Source organism: Oryx dammah, unplaced genomic scaffold (genome assembly GCF_014754425.2).
Source record: "Oryx dammah isolate SB20612 unplaced genomic scaffold, SCBI_Odam_1.1 HiC_scaffold_5, whole genome shotgun sequence".
In the NCBI taxonomy this organism is placed as follows: domain Eukaryota; kingdom Metazoa; phylum Chordata; class Mammalia; order Artiodactyla; family Bovidae; genus Oryx; species Oryx dammah.
Genome location: NW_024070189.1, coordinates 91,157,420 through 91,175,697, shown reverse-complemented (window position 1 = coordinate 91,175,697; position 18,278 = coordinate 91,157,420). Strand labels below are relative to the sequence as shown.

The 18,278-nt window shown below is 52.7% G+C and overlaps 1 protein-coding gene across 4 annotated transcripts in view; it reads left to right on the top strand.

The window, feature by feature from the left end:
• Positions 1 to 18,278, top strand: part of RFX2 (regulatory factor X2) — a 90,446-nt gene that overhangs the window by 64,391 nt on the left and 7,777 nt on the right. For 2 of the 4 annotated variants that reach the window (XM_040242066.1, XM_040242064.1), the window contains 9 exons: positions 4,883 to 4,957; positions 9,769 to 9,950; positions 11,125 to 11,244; positions 13,337 to 13,452; positions 14,370 to 14,488; positions 14,777 to 14,886; positions 15,146 to 15,300; positions 16,329 to 16,426; positions 17,398 to 17,547. In XM_040242066.1, the coding sequence (XP_040098000.1) occupies positions 4,883 to 4,957; positions 9,769 to 9,950; positions 11,125 to 11,244; positions 13,337 to 13,452; positions 14,370 to 14,488; positions 14,777 to 14,886; positions 15,146 to 15,300; positions 16,329 to 16,426; positions 17,398 to 17,547 (1,125 nt within the window). The remainder of the gene's footprint in view (positions 1 to 4,882; positions 4,958 to 9,768; positions 9,951 to 11,124; positions 11,245 to 13,336; positions 13,453 to 14,369; positions 14,489 to 14,776; positions 14,887 to 15,145; positions 15,301 to 16,328; positions 16,427 to 17,397; positions 17,548 to 18,278) is intronic. The other 2 variants (XM_040242067.1, XM_040242065.1) reach the window with 1 other exon arrangement.

Sequence of the window (18,278 nt, the reverse complement as noted above, 5' to 3'; positions counted from 1 at the left end):
AAGTGACTTAGCAGCAGCAGCAGCAGCCTAGCCCTGGGGTGGGAATGGGGCACCTCTATGTCCATCCTTGGCTCTTCCTTACATGTTGGACATGTGCAGGTACCACTTTCATAAAAAAATTAACAATAAGAATTAAACTCCAGTGGAGTATAAAATTAATTTCCACTTTAAGCACTAACTTTTCCAGCCCCTGAGAGGACTGAGCAAGCCTTTTGTACTTGTGCAGTTAGAATCCCTGGGCCAGGTTTGTAAGCAAGCCTCCCCTCTCACTCACCCCCCTACCCTCCCCCACTAACTCCTGCACCCCGACTCCCTGACCCGACTTCAAGTTCCAGTGTGAGAGGCTCCTTTTCCAAGGATGCTGGCTAGTTGGGTGCTGCTTGGGGCTGGGAGGTGGCGCCGCAGCGCCCTCTGCTGGATGCACTGCGCTGTGCCTTCCGTCCTAACTCCAGGGCACCAACCTCTCCATTGGAACTTGGGGAACTAGGGATGTTTTCTTGAACTTCACGACCTTCAGAAGTGTCCCCGATGTCTTAATTTTAAAATGCAGTGAACACCTTGGGAGGTTCCACTGTGAATCAAGTTAATTCAGTGTATAATATCAGTGGGCTTGTTCAGACCCTGTTTACTAGCTAGCGGGGTTTGAGGATGGCCTTACACAGCAAATGTTCATTTGTATTTTCCACAATTCTCAGAACTCCACGCCTTTTAGCAGTCAGTCTTACGTATGTCTGGCACCCTCTCAGTTGCTCCATGAGATCTAAATTGTTTTCATGGGCTTCCTTGATGGTCCAGTGGTTAAGAATCCACCTGCCAATGCAGGGGACACAGATCCAATCCCTGGTCTGGGAAGATGCCACATGCCTGTGTGCCACAACTACTTACTAAGCCTGTACTCTAGGGCCCACAAGTCGAAACCGCTGAAGCCCATGCACCTTAGAGCCTGTGCTCTGCAGTAGGAAAAGCCACTGAAATGAGAAGCCCTCGAACCACAACTAGAGAGGAGCTCTGGTGGCTCATTCGGAAAAGAATCTGCCTTCAGTGCGGGAGACCTGGGTTCAATCCCCAGGTTGGGAAGGTGTCCTGGAGTAGCACATGGCAACCCACTCCAGCGTTCTTGCCTGGAGAATCCCCATGGACAGTGGAGCCTGGCAGGCTGCAGTCTATGAACACATGAAATGCTATTTTTCCTTGAAAGGATGACAGACAAATTATGATTATTCAGACTTGGAGATCTGGCCCACATTTTCTCAAAAATGAACATCTGTGAGCCTGACACATCCAAGGAAACAACTGACAGATTTTATTGCCAATATGTTCTACAAAAAAAAAAATTTGAATTTTGGAAAACTGGTATCTTGCTCAAATGACTGGATGTTTTTGATATTGTATGATGAAATGTGTCAGTATTTGGAAGATCTGCAAATTTGGTGAACCAATATTTTCCAAGTGACCAGTGCACAGTGTTAACAAAGACATGTGAGTAAAAAGATTCATTCAAATTGCAAGTGAGACTAAAGTTTTTTTTAATTATATAGTTTTTATTGAGGTAAATTTCACAGAACATAAAAATGCACCATTTTAATTATGTAAAAGGGTACAAACCAGTGGCATTTGGTACATTTTTACAATGTTGTGTAACCATTACCCTATCGAGTTTCAGAACATTCTCATCAACCTGTACCAGTTAGGAGTCACCCCCCCCGACCCCATTCCTTCCTCCTCCAGCCCCCGGCAACTAAACTGATCTGCCTTCTTCTCCATGGATTCACCTGTTCTGGACAAATGGAAGCCCCCTCACGTGAAGCCCTCACACGTGAAGCTCCCCCACGTGAAGCCCTCACACGTGAAGCCCTCCCATGTGGCCTTCTGTGTCTGGCTTCTCGCACTGAGCATCATATTTTCAAGGCTCATTCGCGTTGTAACATGTGTCAGCGCTTCACTCCTCTGGGGACATGAATAATATTCTGCTGCATGTGTGGGCCATATCTTGTTTATCCATTCATCGGTGACTCACGTTTGCATTTTTCTGCTTTCTTGTCACTATGAATAACACTACTATGGACAAGTTTTTATTAGAACACTTGTTTTCAATTATCTTGGGTCTAATGGCATTGCTGCGATTCATGGGGTCGCAAAGGGTCGGACACAACTGAGCGACTGAACTGAACTGAACTGAATGGCATTGCTGGGTCATGTGGCTTAACCGAATTTATGTTTAACAAATGTCTACCACAGTGGCTGAACCATTTTGCATTCCCACCAGCAATGGACAAGGGTTCCCAATTCCTCCGCATCCTTGCCAACACTTGTCATTAATATTTTTCTTATTTCTTTTACCAACCATCCTCGTGGGTATAAAGTAGTACCTCATTGTGGTTTGGTTTGTATTTCCCTAATGACTGTTGATGTTGAGAATCTTTTTAATGTGCTTATTGGAGACATATCTATTCTAGACTTTTGCCCATTTTCTAATCAGGTCATTTTGTCATTTTGTTTTTGAGTTGTGAGAGTTCTTTATAATATTCTGGATATAGGCCCTGATTTGCAAATATGTTCCTCCATTCCGTGGGTTGTCTTTTCACTGTCTTGATAGTGTTCTTTGATGTACAAAAGTTTTTAATTTTGATGAAATCCAATTTATCTTTTTAAAAGTTTTTACCTTTTTAAAAATTTTACTTTTGGTGTCATATCTAAGAATCAATTCCCAAATCCAAGGTCATGGAAATAACCTTATTTTACATGATTACTTCAGGTTTTCCTCTAAGGGTTTTGTTGTTTTAGCTCTTACATGTAGTCCTTTGATCCATTTTGAATTGATTTTGGTATATGCTGTGAAGCAAGGGTCCTTCTTCATTCTTTTGCACGAGGCTATCTATTTATCCCACCACCATTTGTTGAAAAGTGTCTTCTTTCTCCATTGACTGGTCTGAACACCCTTGTTGAAAATCAATTGACCCTGGATGCATGGGTTTATTTCTGGACTCTCAATTCCATCCCATTGTTCTCTGTGTCTGTCTTGTTCTGGTACTGCACTACTTTGGTTACTGACTTTGTAATCAATTTTGAAATGAGGACTTGTGAGTCTTCCAACTTGGTACTTCTTTTTCAAGATTGTTTTGACACTTCGGGTCCCCTGCAATGCCATATGAATTTTAAGATCAACTTATCCATTTGAGAAGGCAGCTGGAAGCTGTGTAGAGAATTTTGATAGAGATTGCATTGCACCTATAGATCAGTTAGGAGAGGGTTACCCTCTTAATAGTAAGTCTTCCAGTCCATGAATATAGGATGTCTCTATTTGTTCTGATCGTCTTTAAGTTCTTGAAACATTTCATAGCTTTTTCAGTGTACAATTATTTCACCTCCTTGGTGAAACATATTCCTAGGTATTTTATTCTCTTTGATACTGTTTCAAATAGGACTGTTTTCCTCATGTCATTTTCATATCGTTCATTGCTTAAAATAATTGATTTTTGTATATGCATCTTGTATCTTGCAACTCTGGTGCTGATAGCTTTTTCTGTGGCTCCTTCAGAATTTTCCATATTTAAGATCATGCTGTCTGAAAACAGAGGTAGTTTTGCTTCTTCCTCTTCCATGTGGATGCCTTTTATTTCCTATTTCCTTTTATTCCTATGGCCCTGGCTAGAACTTCCAGTACAATGTCAAATAGCAGTGGTGAGAATGGACATTCTCAGCCATGGTCAGAAGAGGTGGTGGGTGAAGCAGAAGCCCCTCGTTCCTGAACATGGCTCCAGGAACTGGTCCACCTGGACTTCCTGAATGCATTGGGCCTGCTTTTTACAGAAGCATCTCTGTGGTCTTTGCCTCCCCTGGGTCCTGAAGGGTCATTTCTTCCAGCAGAGCTCATGTTTGCATTTTCCATGAAAGAGTTGGGCTCAGGGGCTTCCCTGGTGGTCCAATGATTAAAAGTCTACCTTGCAAGGCAGGGGACACTGGTTCAATCCCTGGTCCAGGAAGATCCCATATGCCTCGCGGCAACTAAGCCTGTATACCACAATTAGAGAATAGCCCCTGCTCTCCGTAACTAGAGAAAGCCTTCTCACAGTGACAAAGACCCAGTGCAACCAAAATTAAAATAAATTATAAAAAGAGTTGGGCTCAGATGTGGTTGCCACACATGACCAGGTGTCTCTTCCTTTGCACAGACCTGCCGTGGCCCCTCAGCCCACACCTCTGAGAGGCCTGAGATTCTATTTCAGAAGCCCTCTCCCAGGAAGGCCCCCCCTTGTAAGCTGCACATGACTCCCCACCAGTCGGTCCCATCTCCGTGACCCCAGGAACCTGTGCCCCCCGATGGCAGGGCTGGGGCTGTGGCCTCTTGGTGTTCTCCCAAAGCCTGCAGCCAGGAGACCCTGGGGATTGCAGCATGACAGGCTGACCTGGAAACCAGCGCCACAAACTGTCCCCACCGTCAGTGATCCTCTGAGTCTCCCAGCGCACTTGACGAGTGTGGGGAGCAGCAGGCGGTTATTATGCTGACTTCGCTTAAACTTGAACTTATGCAGCCACTAAGTCTTCCTGTTGTACATGCTCACATGCAGACTCGTTAAAACTTGGCTACCCATGTAGACCGGCCCGTGAGGACGGGAGGACCCCACCTGCTGCTGTTGTCTGATGGGCTCTGGGCACCTTTGCATGTGATGAAGTAACACTCCGGGCCAAGGCTTCACTACCCCCTCACAATCCATCCCTCACCTAACCCATCCCCTGCCTGTGTCCAGCCTGGTTTCTGTTCCATAAGCACGCAGATCTTTGTTTGGATATTAATACAAACAAATCTTGGCTGATGCTAACTATCTGATTTCCTTTTTTTTTTTTTTCCATTTTGTTTTGTTTCTGCGCACATTTTCTTTAGCTTGAAATGGCGATTGAAAATCTCCAAAAAAGCGAAGGGATCACCTCTCACAAAAGCGGTTTACTCAACAGCCATGTAAGTGTGCGTCGACCTGCTGGTCTGCCCTGCTCTGCCTGTTACCTACATAGGCATTTTTAAAATCAAACAGGGCGTTCCCTGGTGGCCATGACCACAGGTTCAATCCCTGATCCCAGAACTGAGATCTGGCAAGCTGTGCGGTGAGGCCAAAAAAAAAAAAAGAAAACAATGAGTTGACACCTTTAAAGTGCCAGAAAGGGGAAGGGGGAACCAACCTACAGTTCAGCAAGAATATCCTTCTACAGGGAAAGGAAATCAAGATAGACTCTCCCTTTGTGAGAGGAGAATCCCTCTCCTGGTGGGACAGGGATTAAACTGCTTAGTGTACCTAACATCCTGCCCACCAGGCCTGGCAGAGGATAGCATCGTAATAAGTTCATACTCAAGCCACCACCAAAAAATGACACCGGATTTTATGGGGGCTGCCATAAAGGTTCTTGGCTAATTCTGTGATTAGCTCTTCGGAAAAAAAAACAAACAAACTAGTAATTTGAAGGACTTCCCTGGCTGTCCAGTGGCTAAGACTCCAGACTCCCAATGCATCATGGGTTCGATCCCTGGTCAGGGAAATAGATCTGAAATAGTGTGGCCAAAAAAAAAAAAAAGGTAATTTGAGAAAGGGTAAATCAACTAAATCCTACTGATTTTAGCTGCGTAAGACCCTTCTCTAATGGGGACACTGTGATCACAGGTTCCAGGCCAGGATGGCGAAAATGGACTTGCCTCCCATTGGCTTTTCTGGGCAGGATGGGGGCAGGAGCGGGTGACAGCGCAGAGGCTCAGCTTCCAGGGACAGCTGAGGAGGGGAAGCGCCAGTCTCCCCCAAACTCCTCCCTGTTCCCTTTATCTAAACTCTCTGAATTCATCTTTAACTTAACTGGAAATTGGTTCAGCATTCTGAAGGAGGGACAGGTGGCAGCAGTCAGAACGTGCTTTTGGCATCTTTTCTCAGGCACTTGGCTTGGGATTGGACGTTCCTTGGAGAATTAAAACATCAGAGAGAAGAAATCTCCATTAGTCAAACCTGACCCCAAACGTGACCCCAGCACGACTTTTATACTGGCTTAAGTTCAAAGGGAACTGTTCTGGCCGGGGCGGGGTTTCGGGGGAGGCAGAAGCCCTACCCACTCGGGAAAGATCCAGAAGCTTCTGGGTTTGTGGACGGGCAGGGCACAGGCGTGGCCAGAAGCTGCAGCCCCCAAGCTGAACGCTAGAGGAAAAGCAGCCTTAGACTCCAAGCAGAGAGAGTAGAACGTCGTCAGGACACATTCTCTGCGCTGGGACCAGGGCTCTTCAGCTCTGGAGTGGACAGCGCCGCAGCGGCACCGTGTGCGACGCCCAGCGCTCGGAGAGGCATGAGGAAGGCAGGGTGGGCGTGGCCCCGGGAAATTTACAGTGTCCACGCGAAACACAGACGCCCTGTCTCTGGCCGCAGGGCTGCCTCTTGACTTTCTGACACTTCTTTCTGGAAGGTGGGCTTGCCTTGGCTCCTTCCCCCAGACTGGCATCCATTCCTGAGTTTCAACTCCGAGCAGGAAGAACCTCTCTGAGTCCGTTTTCTCCTTGCTGGCTTGTTGAGTCTTTTCTTCCATCGGGAGCTTAAGAAGTAGGATCTGGGGCATGGCGACTCAAAGAGAAGAGGAATAAGGTCTCTGGAAAGAGTGACCCTGCGCGCTCACTGGTGGAAAACCGCCAGGAGCTTGTCTGGGCCAGGAGAACCAGGAGAGAGCTGAGGTGTGGCCTGGAGACCGGCGGCTGTGTGTCCTGCGGGGAGAGCCCTTCGTGGTCCTCCCCGGCCATGCTCACTGGAGACAGTTGACATGGGCGCCACCGACCGCAGTCCCCATGCCCGGGCAAACGAGCCTGGTGCGGGGCAGCGAGATGCCCGGGCCCCGAGAAGGCTGACCTGTGCTTCCAGACCCATTCCGATGTCAAGGTCACCTGAGCTCCCCAGACTGCCCTGGGGGCTTGGACAAGGGGGTCTGTGGGTTGAAGGGACCTTCTGGCTTGGTGTGGGAACCCCCGAGAGAAAAAATGGGCCCCAAGGCATCTCTGAAACGGGGAGGAGCGGTAATTTGGTGGCAGGAAACGAAGAACAGCTGTTTTGGAGGAAGGAGGCCCTGGGGATGGAGACACCATAGCCCGCCAGGGTGTCTGTGGCCTCTGGGTGTAGCCACACTGGCCAGGCAGACACCACCCCCCAGGGCTGCCCCTCTGCTGTCCCCCAGTCTGTCTGGAGAAGGCCCCAGTCGTGGGTCCCTGCAGAAGTGACCTTGGCCTACTGTATAATCTACTGTTCCTCCTCTGGGAGAAGGACCTACTTTTAGGTGAATCATTCAGATTATATGACTTTGTTTTTTTAATCAAGAAACACATATCGTAAAAAATGATTTAACCTGCAGTAGTGACACTGTGACAAGGCCATGCCCTGCAGTCTGGGGTGGGCTGGGCTGGAACTGGCAGCTCTGGGGGCTGGTCCTCTGCCCAGAAGCTGCTCCAGGTCACGTGGCAAATGCCTCCAGCGGTGGTTGAGGTTGGACTGCTGTGTTCTGGAGTCTCTGAAACCCCCTTGCCGCTCCCCTCAGCTGCATCCTCAAGTGTCCAAGGTGCCTGCCTGTCTGGAGGAGCAGTACCACACAGGTGTTCAGCGCTGGAACCCAACCCCCACCCCAAGCCCACACCTGCCTCGCCTCCCGCCATCTTCCCAGCTCACCTGGGACAGCGAGGTCCTGCTGGGGGCTCTACCTTGCCTGCCCTCCTCCTGCTGCAGCCACACCCAATGCTCCAGGAGTGCACCTTCAGAACCACCGGGAATCGGACTACTCCTCCCACCCCTCCCACCACGGCCACAGCCTCTCACCCCACTCCCAGCCCCCAGATCTCCCGGACATTGTAGCAGCCACCTGCTAGCCAGCCCTTGCTCAGCTTCCAGGCCCTCTCATGGCAGCTGCCAGAGTGGTCCTGCTAAAAACCTGGGTCAGGCCCCACCCTTCCTATGCACACAGACCTCCAGGGCTCCCGCCTCCTTGGAATAAAAACCCGAGGCCTCCCCGTGGCCCAGAAGGCCCTGCATGACCTGCCCCATCCCCTCCCTGCCCTCCCTTTCTCCCTCTCTCCCCCTTACTCACTCTGTTTCAGCCACCTGGACCTCCCCACTGTTCCTCCAACACAGCAGGCACAGTCCTGCCCCAGGGCCTTTGCATACGCGGTACCCTCTGCCTGGGACACCTTCCCTCAACTCACTCCCTCAGCTCCTCCCCCTGCGCCATCCCTGGAGCTCCCAGCTCCCTCTCCTGGATTTTCCTCATAACAGCACCAGCTCTCATTCTGAGCATTTTACTTATTTTTTGTGGGTCAATCCTTCAATGAGAATGGGCGCTTCCGCAGGGCAGAGAGCTTTTGTCTATTTTGATCACAGTTGTATCCCCACCACCCAGGGCAGGTGGGTGGATAAATGTGTGGGCTCAGTCAGTTCAGTTGTGTCTGACTCTTTGTGACCCCATGAACTGTAGCCCACCAGGCTCCTCTGTCCATGGAATTTTCCAGGCAAGAACACTGAACTGGGTTGCCATTTACTATTCCTGAGGATCTTCCCAATCCAGGGATCTAACTGGCGAATCTTGCGTCTTCTGCATTGACGGGCAGATTTTCTACCACTAGTGCCACCTGGGAAGCCCGGGTGGATAGATGGATAGATGCAAAGCTGAGTTATATGAACAGAGTGAGGGTGGCTCAGGAGCCACAGTCAGGAGCGTTTGCTCCCGAGTGGAAAAAATACCCTGAAGGACAGAGGCGCTGGGTGGGTGGGCAAGTCTGGTCATCCAGCCCCTGCCCCCTGTTTGTAGGTTAGGAGCACATGTGTTCAGGAGTCCTGTGCCACCAGGGAGCCCAGAGCCAGCAGGGGTGTTGGGTTCTGTGGCTTTCCTCATTAAAAAAGGGATTTGACCGTATCATCAAGAAGAGTGCAATCTGGACAGATCACAAATGTGGCTAAAGACGTACTTTTTCCTGGAAAAGATTCTCTTTATTTTATTTGCTACTGACCTAGAAACCATGTGAATATTGGCAGAGAAAATGGTGCAGAATCACCCAGAACCAAAAGGTGATCCTGTCACCCTCTCACTGTGCTTGCATGAAGGTGCTGGGACCCCAGAGGTGGGTTTGCCGTGGGTGAGGCAGAGCTCTGTAGGGAGGAAACTGGGCCTCCCGGTCGTGTAGTGTCACTGACGAGTGATGCTCAGCGGGTGGGGATGACTCCAGGTCATGGCATCCGGGAGTGCGCCTGCATAGACCCCGCGGTGCTTGCTCAGGCGGCAAGTGAGGCTCTGCCTTCATGGAGCCTGTAGACCGTCCCCCAACCTGAGCACAAGATTTGGCCATTTGTCTTCCTCTCTCTCTCTTTCTTTTCCTGGGTTGTGAGTACAGGGACATCGGTGATGTTCCCTTACCCTGGGCACCGTGCTGATGCACCGTCGAGCTCGCCTTCATCCGTCTTTCTCTTGGCATCAGGTGATCTCTGTCCCCATAGGTTTAGGAAACGTTTGGTGTGCGGGACCTGGGGGGCTTTCAGTGATGATGAAGACATATCCTAAGGTCTCCATCATGTTCAGGTTTTTATAAATTAAGTCAGGGAACCTGAAAGTCTGGCTAGAAATAGAGGGAATAAACAAATGAGTTAACAGAAGCTACTGATTAATGAGTGTGACTGTAGCTGTGAGTCTCCCGGTCATGTTCGAGGTGGGCCAGCATGTGACGTGTGATGGTCCCGGTGGGTCCATGTCAGCATCGGGCATGTCTTCTCTGTCCAGCTGCAGTGGCTCCTGGATAATTACGAGACCGCGGAGGGTGTGAGTCTCCCCAGAAGTTCACTCTACAACCACTACCTGCGGCACTGTCAGGAGCACAAGCTGGACCCAGTGAACGCCGCCTCCTTTGGGAAGCTAATCCGCTCCGTGTTCATGGGCCTGCGGACGCGGCGGCTGGGCACCAGGTGGGTCCCTGGGGAAGGCTGGCAGCCCCTGACCTGCCTGCCCACCCCCTTCCCTTATCCAGACACCCAGCTTTCAGAGAATGCGAGGCACCCTCCTCTCCATGCTCCTGCTGTCCACAGCTCCAGGTGTACCTGGACTTGGTCTGCATGGGTAGCAGCCAGGCCACCCCCAGTGGGGAGGGGCGGTGGTCACTCATCTCCTGGGGACAGGACACAGGCTTCCCCTCAGCTCTCTCTCTCCATTTGAAATTTTTCATGGTAACCAACTTTTAAACAGCAGCCTCCAGGTTGTCTAGCAGAGTGGGATTCACTGTGTCTTGATGCTTTTTGCTGAGTCTGGACTGGCCCACTGAGGGCTGCCCTTGGGTGACAGCAGCCAGGGGATATCATGAGCAGGGAACTTACCCCACAAGAGCAATCGGGTCCTCCTGCTAGAAAAAGACAGCCTTGCTATGCTCAGAGCAGGGGCTGCCCCATGTGTGAGGCCACCCTGTGTGGCCTTGGCCTGTGGCCTGCGGCCTGCCAGGGTAGGTGAAGGGTTCACCTATACCCTTTGTTCAACTGGCATCCTGGAGAGCTCTCTGCCACCTGGGGATCCTTGACAGAGGAGATTCTTACAAACCATGAATGGATGGGGGAGGAGGGGCAGCTGGGCCCTGGTTTCAGGGACATGACCACCACTACCCTGGGCCTTTCCAGAAGGCTTCTGGGGCTTCCACCTGCCCAGGGTCCTGGATGCTGCCTCAAGACGGGGCCTCAGTCCCTGCTGTCCGCCTCTAAGCACTGGTTCCACTCACTTCATGTGGGAGGGGCGCAGACTCCACCTACTTGCCCACGTTTCCAGCTCTGGAGACATGGCAGCACGGGAAGCAGGGTGTCTGCAGGCCGCGTGTCTGTTCCCTCCTAGGAGTCCCTTCTGACCTGTCTCCTTAAAGAAATTGTTCAAAACCCTTTGATCATCATTTCCCCCATAATAAACTGAGGTAGAATCCCCCAGAGAGCAAAGTCTACAGAATTTCCCGAGCTCCTCTGACCACGGACCAGTCTGTGACCACTCCCCACACAGCCCAGGGAACATGAGCCCCGAGAGCCCAGGGAGGAGCCCGGGCCAGAGCCCTGGTCTCGCGGCTCAGGACCCCTGCGAAGAGAGCTGACCCAGATGTTCGGTTCCCAGGGGCAACTCCAAGTACCATTACTACGGGATCCGCCTGAAGCCAGACTCGCCCCTGAACCGGCTGCAGGAGGACACACAGTACATGGCCATGCGGCAGCAGCCGGTCCATCAGAAGCCCAGGTGGGTGAGCTGCCTCAGGCCAGCCTGAGGACCGCAGGCCGGCTTGCGAGTTTCACTAGGGGCAATGGATGGAGGGGGTTTCTGGGCCATTGACCACATCCTGGAGGTGGATGAAGGTCAGCCTTTCACTTCCACTTGGCATGGAGTGAGGCCAGCAGGACACCTCCGACGCCGGGCCTTTGTTATGGTCGGTGAACCCACCCAGATCTATCTTTGTCACACCGGGTCCACAGCTGACGTTAGGGTTCACTCTGTGCGTGTACATTCTGCGAGTTTGGACAGTTGTAATGACATGCATCTACCATCAGAGGACCACACAGGATAGTTTCACTGCCCCGAAGACTCGTCCCGCTCCTGTCGCGCTCCTCCCCGTCAGCCTCCAGCAACCACTGCTTTGTTTTACTTGCTCCTTTGTTTTTGCCTTTGGCATAGTGCCGTAGAGTTAGAATCACAATCTTGCATTTTTCCTCCCTGTCTGCAAAGAAAGAAAGAACATTGAACACAGCCCCAGAAGCAGGAAAAAGAGGCTTGTACACTGAAGTCGCTGCTTCTTCCTGACCTTTGGGTCTGATGGCTGGAAAGGCCTGGTCATTTTTGGGAATGTTCTCTGTGCGTCACACACCTACTCGCCTTTTAAAGCAGGAATCAGCACAGTTTTTCTGTAAAGGGACAGAGAGCACATACCCCCGGCTTTGCAGGCAGACACTGTCTGTAGGATGTCTTCAGCTCTGTCTGTGTGTATGAAAGTCATTACACAACAGGCATGAAGGAACAGGTGTGGCCAGGTGGGGATCAAACTATATTTCAAAACAGGTGGTAGAAATGGCCCTGTCACCACCCAAATTGGAAATACCTGGTTCAGGGCCCCACTGGAATATCACCTCCCTGGCCCCTTCCAGTCACCCCTCTGCCCTGCTGTGTCCCAAGCCCCTTTCCAGAGTCTACTCAGCTCCAAGGCAGGGGCGCACCCCACTCACCTCCACTTGGCACCTTCGTGCCTTCATCGAGCTGCATGGCTGACACCCCATTTTAGCTGCTTAAGGGGTCCCGGTGACTCCCAACTACATGGAGGTCACAGGAGGGAGTCCAGAATGTTCTCCAGAACCAGCAGTCCCTCCTGTTCCTGGTTTTCCCCAGAAAAGGGGTCCAGCTTCCTTTGTGGGGTTCAGGCCCCTGAGAGCACCTGGAGAATTTAGATGCATGTTTCACGGCGACAGGCTTGTGCCATTGGCCTGGGGAGCCCGTCCCCTGGTCAGGAGGGCCACGCACATCTGAGCCACATCCTTCCGCCTCCCAGCGAGCCTGGCCCCATGTCCCACAAGGAAAGGAACTCCTACCTCAAGCTGGATCCCCCTTGTCCATCTGGGCTCCAGACAGTTACCCCAGGAAGCCCGTCTCTGTTAGTTTCTCAGTTTGCTGCCTAGACAGGTTGTCCACTGCCTTCTGGCTGAGGGCAAAACAAAGTCTCAGAATTTGCTTTGAGACCATATAAACATTTGGGACCCTATGTAAAGAAGTTCACTTGGCTTCTAAGAGAGAATTATTAGAATATATACACATAAATGCAACCCAGGGGTCCATCAACAGATGATGGACGAACAAATGTGGTCCAATCACATGGTGTAGTAGTATGCAGCCCTAAAAAGGGAGGGGATTCTGAGCCCTGATACAGCATTGATGAACCCTGAGGACATGATGCTCAAGAAGAGAAGCCAGACACAGAAGGACAAACACTGTCTTTTCCATGCGCAGGAGGTCCCTAGAGTCAGATGCACAGAGACAGGCAGTAGACGGGGCCAGAGGCTGGGGGAGGGGATGGGGAGTGAGTGTTTAAAGGAGACAGCGTTTCAGTCTGAGGAGATGAAAAAGTTCTGGAGATGGATAGTGGGGATGGTTGCCCAACAGTGTGAATGGACTTAATGCTGCTGAGCTGTGCATTTGAAAGTGGTCCCAATGGTAAATTTTGTGTGTTCTATTTGACCACAAGTTTTTAAAAATTACACACCCTTCCCAAACCAAATCCTGTCCAGTCCTCCGGCCCCTTCTGGGGAGTGCCGTTGGGGCCTCATGGTGGCTCATGTGTTCCTGCCAGGTACCGGCCAGCCCAGAAGACGGACAGCCTTGGGGAGAGTGGCTCGCATAGCAGCCTGCACAGCACGCCCGAGCAGGCTATGGCTGCCCAGAGCCAGCACCACCAGCAGTACATCGGTGAGCCACCCCCACTCCCACCCCTGCCTCCGCCCCTACCCCCATCCTGGCACAGGGCCTGTTGGGAAGGCTCCGGAGCCACTCAGCACCTCTGGGGTGGGTTTCGGCACCAGCAGCATCTAAAGGGCTACTTCAGACAGCTTTCCTGCCACCTTTTCAAGTTCGAGTAGACCTCCTTTGTGGAATTGCTGAGGTTTTTGAATTATCAGCATGTGCCTCCCATATTAATGGGTATTAATACCCCCAAAATGGAGTAAAGTGACCATCAGAAAAAAAATAAATAAAATGAAATGCCCATCGGAAAGAAGACTAGATGTTCTTTGGGTCTGACCCCTCAGCCTGGCCCCTCCTGGGGCCCCCGACACAGGGCAGCCTGGCTCTCTTCCCTGGGAGGGTCCCTCCCCAGCCCAAAAAGTCACTGCTCCGGAGCAACAAGAAAGTGTCTTGACTCAGCCCACTTCCCAGGGCAGCCACGGGAGGTGCGCACACACCTGAAGACACGGGGTGCTCTGTGCATGTCAGTGCATGTTTGAGCCCCAACAGAACCCTCCCGAGTTAGGGCCTCCTGGAGAGGCTCTCACCCCAACCCACCGGCTGCCCCCTTGCTGGTGGGAATGGAGAGCCTGCTGTGTGCTAGGCCTCCTCCCCTCCTTTGTGTGAGTTTGTGTGTGTATGTGTGTGTGTGTGTGTGGTGTGCATGTGTACTTAACATCACCAGGAGCTGACAAAGTCGTCCCCACCCTGAATCTGAGAAAACCAAGCTTAAAGGTTGTGTGGCAGAGAGGGGAGCCAGGACTCCATCCTTGGGGCTGCGGTGGGGCCATTAGCACATCCTCCCAGCGTCCCCAGCCCGCCGGCCTGCCAGCAGCTCCTGCACGCCGTCCTCGGCCCTGCTGACCCCCACCTTCCTCCCCCAGATGTGTCCCACGTCTTCCCCGAGTTCCCGGCGCCCGACCTGGGCAGCGTCCTACTGCAGGAGAGCATCACGCTGCATGACGTCAAGGCCCTCCAGCTGGCCTACCGGCGGCACTGTGAGGTGACTGCCCCAAGCCCGGCCCCGGGGCTCCAGTGGGCGCCTCCCTCAGCTGCATGGGGCCAGCGCCAGAGATCCCTGGGTGTCCCTGGCGGGCGACAGGGAGCAGACAGTGCCAGCCTCCCTCCCTGTGGCCGAGGAGTAGATGGACTCTCCCTTTGTTCACCCCATCCCTTCTCATGTTCTCTCTGGGTTTGGAAAGACCCCACTGCAGCCCAGCTGCTTGCCAGTATGTTCTGACGACAGACACCTGCGCACATGGATGTGTTTAACCAGTGCGTTTACTCCTAGGCCACTTTAGACGTCGTCATGAACCTCCAGTTCCACTACATTGAGAAGCTGTGGCTCTCCTTCTGGAATTCTAAATCCTCTAGCGATGGTCCCACCTCTCTACCCGCCAGGTACTGCCTGCCCCTCGGCCCCCAGACGTGGCTTTCTTCACCGGCCCGGGTTTACCCTGCAGACCACCCCCAGACACATGCTCTAGCTTTCCAAGAACTGGCGCTCAGACACCCTCGTGCACTTGTGGTCTCAGGGTGACCACGGGACGGGGAGCTGGCCTGCACCGGGGAGCAGCCTTACCCGGCTCATCTATCCCAGGAGAGCTGCCCCTGAGCCGAAGGCTGACCCATTTGCCCTGGTGTCCCCTGTCCCCTGCAGTGACGAGGAGCCAGAAGGCGCCGTCCTCCCCAAGGACAAGCTGGTGTCTCTGTGCAAGTGCGACCCCGTCCTCCGGTGGATGAGGACCTGCGACCACATCCTGTACCAGGCGCTGGTGGAGATCCTCATTCCGGACGTGCTGCGGCCCGTGCCTAGTGAGCGCCCTGCCCGCGACTAGCACACCCAGTGAACGCTCCACCCCCTCCTGGCCCCGCCCCCGCGAGCGCCCAGTGAGCGCCCGCCCCGCCCCTTCTTGACCCGCCCCCACCGCGCCCCTACTCATCTGGTCCGATTCATACGACTGATACTCTGGGGACCATCCCAGGGGCCTGTCCCCAACTCGCCCCCGTGGCTTCCGGAGGCGGTGACACGCCCACCACTAGGAGGCGCCCGCCTGCTGGCCCCCTACTTAGGAGCTCTCCCTGGGGCTCCCAGGCCCCTGAGGGTGGGGTCCCCACCCCGTGAGAGTGAGGGGGCCAGGCTCTGAGCCTCATTTCCCCAAGGCCTCTCTGTAAACACTCGTGACTGTTAGCGCTGAGGAACCTCCGTCTTTTTGATAAGCTGGCCTGTGCTTTTTATGCCAGTGAAAGGAAAATAGCAAAACCATTGCCCTTGTCCTTTGGCCTTGCCTTCCTGGAAACTGTTCAGTGCAGTGTTCTTTTAGAGTCTCTGTGTTAAGGTTTGAAATCGGGGTATCTTTCTTTTTATAACACTGGGATTTTTTTTTGGTTTTTCAAAAAAAAATGTGTTTCATTTATTGCAAGCTGTCTCAAATTTGGAAGTCGGTAGAATACATTTACACACATTTGTATGTATCAGGGGCTCTCCCCCTCAGCACTGGCGGGTGTGGAGCAGCATCCCCTACCTGCTGGCTGCCAGAAGCCCCCTGGTCATGGTAGCTACAGATGTACCCAGACATGGTCTTACGTCATGTGGGGCAGGGTCGCTGGGGTGAGAACCGCCAGTGTAGACATGGATGAGCAGAGATGAGCGACGCAGGGCTGGCACCAGTGTCAGGGTCCACTCAGTGTTCCTACTCAGAGGCTCCCTCGTAAGAGCCCCAAATTCTCAATCTCTTCTCGGTGGGGGTGATTTCCACGGCATGTGCATCTCTTGCACTTGAGCTGATTCTGATGGGGGAGGCTGCCTTTCTCACAATTAATACCATGGCTTGTGTCCCCAGGTACCCTGACACAAGCCATCCGCAACTTTGCCAAGAGCTTGGAAGGCTGGTTGACCAACGCCATGAGCGACTTCCCACAGCAGGTCATCCAGACCAAGGTAATGGTCAGGGTCTGGGCCTCCAGACCACACTGGTCACCCTGGGAGTGCCTTGTGCTGTGAAGGAAGGGGACTCCTCTCTGTCGTGGGGGAACCTGAGGGCCCCTGGGCTCCAGAGAAAGCAGGCTGCTCCCGAGTGTCCTAAAGATAAGGGGTCCTTCCTGAAGGGCCAGGGATGCCTCCAATGGAGGGTGGTGCTGGCAGCTGCTGGCCTGACTGAAGGTGTCTTTGCTGGGAGACTTTTGGACTGAATTGGAATAAATTGAATATTTCTCTGCTCACTGTAGGAGGGGCATTCAATCTCTTTGTGGTCACCCTTTTTACTATAGCCTTGACCACAGATGAGACTATAAAATGTGGAGACGAGGCCTCTTTGTAGAGAAAAGGTGATCACATTCCTGTCTCAAGCATTCCTACAGCCTCACGCAGGTGGGGCTAGATCTGGGCATTTGGCCTGCCTGTCCCACCCTCAACCTGGAATTGATCCCTGAGGCCAGTGAGTCTCAGACTTCAGGATGTACAGGAATTGCCTGGGAAGCTGCTGAAAATAACTCAGTAATTCCCTGGAGTCCAGTGGTTAGGACTTGGCAGTCTCATTGCTGAGGACCCAGTTTCAGGCCCTGGTAGGGAAACTAAGATCCCACAAGCCACGTGGTGTGGCAAAAAAATAATAATTAAAATGTTTTGAAAATAAAATGGAAGATTTCCACAGCCCCAGAGTGGCTGGTCCAGTGGCACCCTGGAATTAGTATTTTTACCATCCACCCCAGAGAGCTGCTGTCCTGAATTCTGCCTCACTCATGCTCGGCATCCACGATAGATGCCACTCGATGCATGTCCCTCATTGATCTTCAGTTTTGGGGTCTTTGAGCCTGTCCAGAGGGTGGGTCCCTGCCGGAACCACCCTTCCCCACCCCTCCTCCTGCACTCTCCCTGAGCAGACACAGGCTCACCCCGGGCCTCCTCCCCAGGTCGGTGTGGTGAGTGCCTTTGCGCAGACCCTGCGGAGGTACACGTCCCTCAACCATCTGGCTCAGGCGGCCAGGGCAGTGCTGCAGAACACCTCCCAGATCAACCAGATGCTCAGCGACCTCAACCGCGTGGACTTTGCCAATGTGCAGGTGACTTCTCCCAGGCACCTCCCCCACCAGAGGCAGGCATGGGAACCCACTGGCTGAGCTCCCACCCGCTAGAAAAATGCAGAGACCCACCAAACTTAGCCCATGGCAAACCGGTCACCTCACCGGGGCCCACATTTCTGTTGCATGGGAACGGTTGGGGTTGAAGCCCTCCGCAGCCAGTCTGGGACCCCTAGGTTCTACTCTGTGATCATCCCCCTGGCCTCCAGGTGCTGGGACCAAGACCTTGATCTGTTTTCTTTAAAAGTTTGCCTTCCCCGTGCCATGTTTACGGCTCTCTTCTGGGCTTAGAAAAATACATGCTGCCGTCAGATGGGTTCTGCTGCCATATCTATGTCTAGTTCAGGTCCTGAGCTGATCCATGAAATAAACACACAAACACAGAGGAGCGGCCACTTAGAAATAACCCAACGGGAGCTTCCCTGGTGGTGCTATGGTTAGGACTCTGAGCTTCCAGTGCGAGAGGCACAGGTTCCATCCCTGGTCTGGGAGCTAAGATTCCACATGCTGCTCCAGGCAGCACCCCCGCAAAAAAACCACAAGGCAAAGATGAGGTACAGTCTGAGCTTCAGATGTAAGAAGCCTGGATGTAGGCCCTAGGAGCCTGCCAGGTCCCCTCCTAAAATCCTTCTGTCTCTACCTCATGAAATGGGTATCATGCTGGAAAAGGCCAAGGGCAATGGGCATCTATGCTCATGTGCATCCAGCTGGGG